Raw genomic sequence first — 10,697 nt, forward strand, 5'->3', positions numbered from 1 at the left:
AGCTTTGTTTGACCTGTAATAGTCCTGACATAAAATGACCTAACCCTATCCCAATTTACCCGAAGATGAATTGATGTGAGATGACCCAAGGTGACATGAAAAAGCTTATTTCAAATCACATGTTGTATTATGTCCATTTTAAGAAAAGATCATTTATTAAACACGTCCGTAAGTCTTAGTTATAATCAAAACACCTTTCTCGTTTAAAAAAAAATACATTTACTTGTAAAATCATTTTTGATCTGTAAATAACCTAATTAGAAGCTCATAACCGAAATGGCTGACCAGAAGGAGTCGCAGTTGAAATGTCCGTAATAACGCATTCACTAGTAGAATTGAAACTCAAAATGACTAGGCTTTTCCCAATCTAATCTGATATGGCTAACTCGAAATCACCCGAACTCGAACTCAGCACCATTGAGCCGTTTACCAAGTCTAAATATATAACATTATAACTCAATCCATCTCATTTTTTTGGTCCAATTTTCCTTTAAATATAACTCAAATAAATTTCTCATTTTCGAACTTTATAATGAAAAATAATATACATAAAATATTATCCATACTCTAAAACTACCACTCCTTCCATGACAATAATATTATCCCCAATTTCCTTAATTGAAAATAGGACAATAATATCGTGAGAGAGAATGAATTCTAGAGAGAGAAAATCCTCTCTAGAAAATTAGGGTTTTAGTTGCAAATGACAAAGAGATCTAAATCAAAATCTTCTCTTAATAAACACAAACTAAAATCCAAAGCTAAAGAGTCTTTCATTTACAAACATAGAAACTATTCGACTTGATAATAGTGACGAAATGGAACAACCTACTGATTTGGACATTACGGCATCCAGTTCTGATGTGATAGAAATTCCGCAATCTGCTGATGTGAAGACCATGAAGCCGGTCACCGAGATAGTGGGGATTCCTGTCCTAAATCTGGATGCGGTGATTGAAGATGATGTTGACTTGGAGGCAGAAGAAAATCATATTGCGGAGGAAGCTGGGTGGACCCAAGTTACTGGTAAGAATCGTTCCAATTCTCCTAATCGGAAGCAGTAAGATCTTATTCAAATTAACATTGAGGATGTCAAACCGGAATTAGAGTATTGGTCAACTGCAGTTATTTGTTACGTCTAGGGTGGGAATCCACCATAGGCTAGGATGTCTGCGTTTATCAATAACATTTGGAGTAAATACAAGTACGACAAAATTTCTTTCCTTCTCAATGGATCTTTTCTTGTTCACTTCCGTACAATAGAATGCAAAGATTTAGTCTTGAAACAAGGTTTCCATATGTTTGAGAACAAACCCCTTGTTGTCAAACCATGGTCTGGGATAGCTTCTATGGCAAAAGAACATGTTAAAGCCGTGCCTGTGTGGATTCGCTTCTGTGGTCTAGGTCTGAAATTTAAGGGAGAGAAATGTCTGGGAAAACTTGTATCTTTAATTTGGACTTATATGAGGGCAGATGAATCTACCCTTGATAAGACCAGACTTGGTTATGCCAGACTTATGGTGGAGGTAAACGTTGGACAAGAGTTTCCTGACAAAATATACTTTAAGGATGAAACATGAGTTGAAGTATGTGTATCTGTGGAATATGAATGAAAGCCTGTTGTGTGTCGGTCTTGTAGAGGAATAGGCCATACTAAGGAGGATAGTAGGAAGAAGGCTGCTGCTCCAAGACAAATTCAGGTCTGGAGACTAGTGGCTAAACCAACTGTTATCCCAATAAGGGCAAGTCCCCCCCCCCCCCCAAGAGCCCCAGCACAAAACGTGGTGTCTACACCTACTTTCCTACCATTTGGTGGTCCTGATGCGGTCGTTTCTACACCAAAAATAAAATACCTAGATTACTGCTAACAGAAGTCAGCGGCAAGTAGGGTCGATCTCCACAGGGAGGCGGTGTACTATCTATTTGTCTATCTATCTGTCTAAATGTCACAATTGGGGGTTTTGATTGATGTATCTAAACTAGAGATTAAGGCGAGAGAGAAAAATAAGAGAAATTAACAACAAGAGAGAAAGGAGTATGCTAGGAGTCGGTCCACCGTGGCAGCTATTGGATCTTATACTATCGGGAATATTAAGGCGATTAGACTATTGATAAGAAGAGCTATGGTCGTCACCTTTCGGTCCTTAAACCGCCCTAGAGTGTAAACAGCTTAACTTTCGCCCTCACTGAAATATCCTATTGTAATTAAGCAAGCCTTCCCTTCCAATCTTTCGATCTAGGTCGGGGTTAACTAGAATTATGGTCTCCTGCATGCATACATTCGACCAGATAACAATTAAATTGCCTAATACAATTTCTATCGCAGGTCTAATCTATTTAATACAGTTAAAGTATCGCTACCACGGCTTCCCTAATCCTAACATACTATGGGAATTAGCTACACATGGGAATGGGGGAAACAAGAATTAAAGCAAGAATAATAAACATTAAATAATAATTAAAGAAGAAAAGAGAAGAAGGAAATACTGAATTAAGTCCGGAAAATGAAGAAATAAAAGTAACAGTGAAAGTGACAGGGGAAAGTAACGTATGTCGATCCCCCTGGATTATTCGATTGTTGGATTGTTGGATTGTTGGATGATTACAAATGACAACCTTTACTCCTATTTATAAGAAATTAGGAGTAAAGTTAAACCTAATGACGGAAAATAACTAAAAAGCCCAGCCCGTCAGCAATATCCACTCGATCGACCACTTAAATCACTCGATCGAGTGAACTTCACTGAAAGCACTCGATCGACCTAGAATAGTGCTCGATCGAGTAAGGGCATATAGAGAACTGGTCGATCGACCATATAATCGCTTTCGATCGATCGTTTATTCATCCTAAAACCACTCGATCGACTTAAGAATGTCCTCGATCGAGTGGTTATTAACTTCAATGACTTAGAATTCTTGTTAGTTCGCCTTGACTTGTCCTTTTAGCTCCCGGAACACTTCACGCATCCCAAGACAGCAACATTTCCCGCTCCAAATCATCTCTTCCTCCAAATGCATGCAAAATGGACGGTAAATGGCTTGATTTCACTACTTTCCAGTCTATTCCTGCAAATAAGACAAAATACACCAAAGTAGCATATTCGGGGCATTTCGTAGCATAAACTACGATAAAAGCATAGAAATACGTGCGTAAAATAGGCTAAAAAGACTATATAAAATGCACGTATCAAATCTCCCCAAACCAAACCTTTACTCGTCCTCGAGTAAACTCAAAACTATACGCTAATGGAACGGAAAAATAACTCAGAGCTAGCTACAAATGCCCACTTAAGCCAATTTAATGCAAGCAAACTAACACTTATAGCAAAACAGTCAAATGCAAACGAGTTATAAGATGTTTATAATAAAGCTGAACCGTCAACCTTGCAAGACCTTTAATAATGGACTCTCACGGATCACTCTTTCTCTCATGAAGCAAAGGGTGAACATATATATGTAAGAGAGAAAGGAAAATAGTCGCTCACCTAGACTACGACTCACATAAATATGCATGCAACTAATATGACAGACAATTCTAGCTACCGTACATACATTCCAACCAACAAGGTCCTGTCACAGCCGAGGGCTTACAAAAATATGGTAAAGTGAGGCAATGGGTAAGAAGAGGCAAAACATTTATGGGAATGTGGAGGTATAGGTGATCAAGCTAGTACCTAAACAAAACCATATATCAACATCCATTCTTACGCAATTATAGAATAAGCACAATGCCCTTCATTTGGCATAAAACTCACCAAACCAAACTGAACATACTCCTCATATGATATAAGATAGAACATAGGAGCAGAAACCGTCAACTAACAACATCTTTTTTTTTTTTTCATAATTTTTCTTCTTTCTTTTTTTCATTTTTCTCGGTTTCTTCTTTTCTTTTCTGAATTCTCTTTTTTTTCGATTCTTTTTTTCATCACGTTTTCTTTTTTTTTTGAATTCTTTTTTCAACATCCTCCCTTTCTTCATAGACTACCAACTCCGATTCAATAGAATATGCGCCAAACTTGATACAATGGGAATACATACCGCAAAACAACAATCTAAACTAGCTTGACAAGGCAGGCTAAATTTGGATGTAGCTAAAGGTCAACTGGCAAATTTGGCTAATGTGGAGTTTATGGGTAAAAATGAAAGAAAAGGGAAAATGTAAGCACCTCCCTGCATGTGACACCAACCACTATCCCGAATGTATGACGGCAAAAAGCAATTGAATTTCATATACGTGCAAATTGATGATACATGTTATGCAAGGAGTAACTACTCACAATCCTACATGAAACTGGTCATAAATGACACCAGTTTATAAGGCTCTAATTCCTTAGAAATTATAAGTAGGTTGCCGAAATTTCAGGTCAAGTCTATTCGTTCAGCTAAATTAAACATAAACTCGTAGATTATGCAAAGGACAAAGCTAATAAGATAATAGTTTAATGCAAGGCTTAAGCAAAAAGACAGATATAGAGCAATTTCATCATGGGAATCTACCGTTCCGACTCAACCTATATGCTAAAATAAACGTGAATTTTTTGAATTTTAACAGTTTTTTTCAATTTTTATGGAATTTTTTGAATTTTTTTGAAATAAAAAAAAAAAAAAAAAAAAAAACATGCAAACAGAAAATTAAACGTGATAACTGAAATGCAATGAAAACAAAATGCAGACACAGATATGGATGCAAAATCTCCCCAAACCAAACTGTACAATGCCCCCATTGTACCAAAACATGGAAAGGAAATGCAAACTGAGGGAGAAAAGAGTAAAAAGCGGAAAACTCACCAAATGCGCGAATAGGGGGACCTCCCCAAACCGACCATGAAATGGGAGGTTGCTAAGGGCCCGGAAAACCGTCTCAGGAAGCTAATCCAAGTCAAAGGCACTCGATGGCAGTTGAACAGTAGTCGATCGAGTGAAATGGGCATTCAAATCGCTTTCGATCGAATGGTGCACCGTCGATCAAGTAGTTTTTTTCGCAGCACTCGATCGAGTGGTTTATCTATTCGATCGAGAGGATCTCTCAGCTAAGGTGCTCGATCGAGTAGAGTGACTACTCGATCGATCGGTCCTCGATGAATTCTGCAAAGTGAAATTAAAACAGCCCGCATACTAACAAAAACAAGCTTACTGAGATAGTTCATGGTATAGAAACCATTTATTACAACTGAAATTGAAATAAAAACAAAATAAAATCGCCGGGTTGCCTCCCGGATAGCGCTAGCTTCAGTCAGGTCCCAGCTCGACCTTCTTTTCTTCGAGCCACTCAACTAATCACAATCAAAACAGCTCAAAGCGCGCAGCAACCTGTCAAATAGCTGCGCATGTGCTACACAACAGCATAAGTAGCACCAAAGTGGAATAACAGAATAGGAAATTAAAATATAAGACTGTTTAAGTCGAACAAATTTCCTATGAGCGCTCCTAAACTTATCCACAAAATAAAGGAGCGCGGGAGCAATCGTCAATACATTATGGGTTAAATTCAAATTAGCAATTTTGAGATGACATGTACGGTGAAAATCAGTTAAATTATATGTCCACATGGGAGGGGGTAAAGCATTAAAAGGACATGCGTGAATCAGACGAGGTAATATACAAACAATAATAAAATTACCGTTTACTACCTCAGGTTGGTTGCTCTCAACTACGGAATCACAGACAAAAGAATGTGATACCTCATCCGTGCTAGGAGCAATTACCGTCTCAACTGCTTCTTCATCAACCTCCTCAGTGGAGTCTGCCCCGTAGGTCGCAGCTTCAAGTGTATCCGACTCGGCTGTGAATAGGGGAGGTTCACCGTAGTCTTCATCATCGTCAAACTCGTCATCCAATATGAACCCAAGTGACGGAGTTAAGCTCCCAATGGCCAAATCAGTCGATCGAGCAAAGTACTCGCTCGATCGACCAACTTCCTCCTGAATTCCACTCGATCGAGCAGTGCTATCACTCGATCGAGCATTTTCTCCTAGCAAATCACTCGATCGACTAATATAAGTCACTCGATCGAGTGATTCCTCTTTTACAGCGCTGAAATCCTCGTGTGGGGCAATGAAATGTGATAGAAGCTCGTCGTCCGAGTCATAAAAGTCATTCTCAGCATTGGGCAACACGGTTTTTCATGGGAAAAACCGTTCTCAAGCAAGGTATACCTCTTCGGTTGCCAATTATCCGACTCACCGTTAATCGAGCAATTTTAGACTCCAGCTCAATGATTTGAGCATCCGCACGTCTATCACTCTCTTGCCTCACTCGATCATAATTCTGTATTTGAGATGCAAGTATCTCCATTAAAAGCCTCAGTTCTGCAACCTCTTCTTCTTGTATCGTAGCTGCTAACTGAACAATGTCAGTTTCGAGCTTTTCAAGTCGCGAAGAAGTGCGTCTATCATGATCTTGCCTCTCTCGGTCACGATCTTGCAATTGAGATGCAAGTGTCTGCAGTAAGGATTTCAGCTCCGCAATCTCTTCTTCTTGTATATCAGGAGGATCTTGTTGCGGCGGCCCTTGATATGGCGGATGTGGCGGCACAACTACAGCTGCATTGTGCTCAGCAGAACCACATCTCCCGTAGTAGATCACCGGCTGTTCCATATAATGGGACATCGGTGATGGGTCAAAGGTACTCAAGCCTTCCCTTTGACTGTCTTTCACCTAGAACTGTCTAGGTAGTACCTGTAAGGCCTATCAAAACAGCACTAAACAAAAGAGTAAAACGGCCTCAAGGGGAAAATCCCCTGAGGCTAAAAACAGATAAAATTAAACAAATAAATAAATAGATTGCCTCCCCGGCAACGGCGCCAAAATTTGATGCGGTCGTTTCTACACCAAAAATAAAATACCTAGATTACTGCTAACAGAAGTCAGCGGCAAGTAGGGTCGATCTCCACAGGGAGGCGGTGTACTATCTATTTGTCTATCTATCTGTCTAAATGTCACAATTGGGGGTTTTGATTGATGTATCTAAACTAGAGATTAAGGCGAGAGAGAAAAATAAGAGAAATTAACAACAAGAGAGAAAGGAGTATGCTAGGAGTCGGTCCACCGTGGCAGCTATTGGATCTTATACTATCGGGAATATTAAGGCGATTAGACTATTGATAAGAAGAGCTATGGTCGTCACCTTTCGGTCCTTAAACCGCCCTAGAGTGTAAACAGCTTAACTTTCGCCCTCACTGCAATATCCTATTGTAATTAAGCAAGCCTTCCCTTCCAATCTTTCGATCTAGGTCGGGGTTAACTAGAATTATGGTCTCCTGCATGCATACATTCGACCAGATAACAATTAAATTGCCTAATACAATTTCTATCGCAGGTCTAATCTATTTAATACAGTTAAAGCATCGCTACCACGGCTTCCCTAATCCTAACATACTATGGGAATTAGCTACACATGGGAATGGGGGAAACAAGAATTAAAGCAAGAATAATAAACATTAAATAATAATTAAAGAAGAAAAGAGAAGAAGGAAATACTGAATTAAGTCCGGAAAATGAAGAAATAAAAGTAACAGTGAAAGTGACAGGGGAAAGTAACGTATGTCGATCCCCCTGGATTATTCGATTGTTGGATTGTTGGATTGTTGGATGATTACAAATGACAACCTTTACTCCTATTTATAAGAAATTAGGAGTAAAGTTAAACCTAATGACGGAAAATAACTAAAAAGCCCAAATTGTCAAGCAATATCCACTCGATCGACCACTTAAATCACTCGATCGAGTGAACTTCACTCAGAAACAGCTCGATCGACCTAGAATAGTGCTCGATCGAGTAAGGGCATATAGAGAACTGGTCGATCGACCATATAACTGCTCGATCGACTGTTTATTCATCCTAAAACCACTCGATCGACTTAAGAATGTCCTCGATCGAGTGGTTATTAACTTCAGCAGCTTAGAATTCTTGTTAGTTCGCCTTGACTTGTCCTTTTAGCTCCCGGAACACTTCACGCATCCCAAGACAGCAACATTTCCCGCTCCAAATCATCTCTTCCTCCAAATGCATGCAAAATGGACGGTAAATGGCTTGATTTCACTACTTTCCAGTCTATTCCTGCAAATAAGACAAAATACACCAAAGTAGCATATTCGGGGCATTTCGTAGCATAAACTACGATAAAAGCATAGAAATACGTGCGTAAAATAGGCTAAAAAGACTATATAAAATGCACGTATCAGGTCCCACCAGACATGACTCCTCCCTGATTCCTACACCAACTAGCCTCATCATATAGTAGGAGCATGTGGTAGTTTCACATCTCAGTTCTGGCAAAACCTATTTGGCAGCAGTCTCACCTACAAAGAATACTAAACAAAATGTGATAGATGAGGCATAAGGGAGTGGTAGTGAACATTGCACTGATAATGGATAATTTTGGATTTTGGAATATAAGAGGAATAAATAACACACATAAACAATTAGAAGTTAGGAGATTCCTTTATCAAAATAAATTTGGTTTATTTGCGCTAGTGAAAACAAAAATAAAAGCACAAGATTTCGTTTATGTGCTTCACAATTTAGGGCATCATTGGGGAGGTATCAACAATAATATGCATAATCCTGGAGGTCGTTTTTGGATTATTTGGATACCTCAAATTTTCCATGTCCAAGCAATTTATAGCTCTGATTAGCAAATTACTGTTGAAGTTTCTGATATTAGTTCTGGGGACATGTTTCTGTATATTGTTGTTTATGGCTCTAATTCTGACATTGATAGGCAAAGATTATGGGCACAGCTAAATCAGCTTAAAGATCAATGTGATAAAGCTTGGTGCATATGTGGAGATTTCAATTCTTTGTTACACTTTAATGAAAGATTGGGCAGTGATGTTCTTTGGAGTGATATCAGAGATTTCAGGCATTGTGTAGAGTATTGTGGGGTGACTGATATACAAGCACATGGTTCTTTTTTCACTTGGAACAACAAACAAAATCCTACAACTCGTGTTTTCTCTAGAGTAGACAGATGTCTTAACAATCTTGAGTGGATGTACTTATATCCTGATAGCTCGGCTTTATTCATGAATATAGGAAATTTTGATCATTGCCCATGCATCTGTTATAGAAGAACTGTTGTTTTAAACATTAGACCCTTTTTTATATACTTCAACATGTGGAGCATGGACCCTTCTTTTACAAACATCATCACTCAGGAATGGGGTAAACAAATAGCTAGGGCTAAACTGTACGAGGTAGTCACTAAGCTCAGGAACTTAAAGCAACCTCTGAAACATTTGAATAAAAACAGATTCTCTGATATTGAAAAAAGCACTAAGATAGCAAAACTTCTTCTGGATGACCTACAGACTCAAATGCACTCCAATCCATATGATCATCATATATTAGCCGCAGAACAAGAGGCCGATGAGTCATTTAGAACTCTGAGCAAAGCTACAACTAGTTACTTGCATCAGAAAGCTAAGGTTGAATTGAATATGGGAGGAGATGAGAATTCCAAATACTTCCATAGTAAGAACAAAGCAAGGCAAATTCACAACAAGGTGTTTTAAATATCTGATGCTTCTGGCTCCCTCCACCAGGACCCTCTGGCTATTGAGCATGCCTTTTTGGACTACTATACGCATCTTTTAGGATCAACTAGTCAGACTCCTAAGGTGCATAAGCCAACTATTAGAACTGGTAACTGTATAACTGAGCAGCATACAAGCATTTTTCTTAAGCCTGTCGCCAATGAGGAAATAAAACACTGCATTTTCTCTCTACCTACCTCCAAGAGTCCTGGCCCAGATGGCTACACTAGCCAATTTTTTAGAGACTCCAAAGATATTGTAGGTGGGGATGTCTGTTCTCTTATTAAAGATTTTTTCATACTGTCCAGCTCCTAAAACAACTCAACACCACTAATATTACCCTTATTCCAAAGTCAGTAACCAAAAAACTGTTATGGAATTTAGACCAATAGCTTGTTGCAATACATTGTATAAATGTATTGCTAAGCTGTTATGTAATAGATTGGGTGAGATTCTTCCTGATATAGTGAGCATTAATGAAGGGGGCTTTGTGAAAGGGAGGAACATTGTTGAAAATGTCCTCATTTGCCAAGATATTGTTCAAGTGTATAATAGGAAATATGCCTCTCGTAGATGTCTACTAAAGATTGAATTGAAGAAAGTCTATGACTTGTTGAGTGGGAATTCTTGTATCAGATGCTACAACCTTTGAAGTTTCCTAAACAATTTACTGACGGGGTTATGACCTGTATTACTACCCCTTCATATTCTTCAACTTTAAATGGGAGCTCTTTTGGATTCTTCAAAGGCAAGAGAGGGCTCAGACAAGGGGATCCCTTATCCCTCTCCTTTTAACCATTTTTATGGACTACCTGTCAAGAATTATTACTGTGGTTGGCCAACAAGACAATTTCAGATTCCACCCCTTATGTGGACATCTGAAATTGAATCATTTATTATTTGTACATGATCTCCTCCTGTTATACAAAGGCAATGATGTGTCCATTATGTGGATCCTTAGAGCTTTTGCTACCTTTTCAGCTGCTTCAGGCCTTTGCCTAAATAAAAACAAAATTGAGATTTATTTTAATGGAGTCAGAACCTAGGTGATTGCTGATATTTTGCAGATTTCTGGGTTTAAGCAAGGGTCCCTACCTTTCAAATACTTAGGTATTTCAATCTCTTCCAAGAAAATCACTAAGAATGAAAGGAGAAAA

The 10,697-nt window shown here is 38.7% G+C and overlaps 1 protein-coding gene across 1 annotated transcript; it reads left to right on the top strand.

Moving 5' to 3' along the window:
• Nucleotides 1-818: 818 nt before the first annotated feature.
• On the top strand, nt 819-10,192 carry LOC141613644 (uncharacterized). Its single transcript, XM_074432387.1, has 6 exons — nt 819-1,026; nt 1,264-1,526; nt 8,641-9,432; nt 9,550-9,798; nt 9,849-9,892; nt 9,982-10,192. The coding sequence occupies exons 1-6, from the start codon at nt 819-821 to the stop codon at nt 10,190-10,192; spliced, it is 1,767 nt and encodes a 588-aa protein (XP_074288488.1).
• Nucleotides 10,193-10,697: the final 505 nt, after the last annotated feature.

This window comes from Silene latifolia, chromosome 11, assembly GCF_048544455.1.
Source record: "Silene latifolia isolate original U9 population chromosome 11, ASM4854445v1, whole genome shotgun sequence".
NCBI classification, from domain to species: Eukaryota; Viridiplantae; Streptophyta; class Magnoliopsida; order Caryophyllales; family Caryophyllaceae; genus Silene; species Silene latifolia.

Excerpts from the sequence above, each read along its gene's own strand:
- LOC141613644 (XM_074432387.1), top strand. The coding sequence starts at position 819 with ATGGAACAACCTACTGATTTGGACATTACGGCATCCAGTTCTGATGTG. Across the intron at positions 1,027-1,263 it reads TGGGTGGACCCAAGTTACTG|AATGCAAAGATTTAGTCTTG; the intron begins GTAAGAATCGTT and ends TCCGTACAATAG. Across the intron at positions 9,433-9,549 it reads ACTTGCATCAGAAAGCTAAG|GACCCTCTGGCTATTGAGCA; the intron begins GTTGAATTGAAT and ends TCCCTCCACCAG.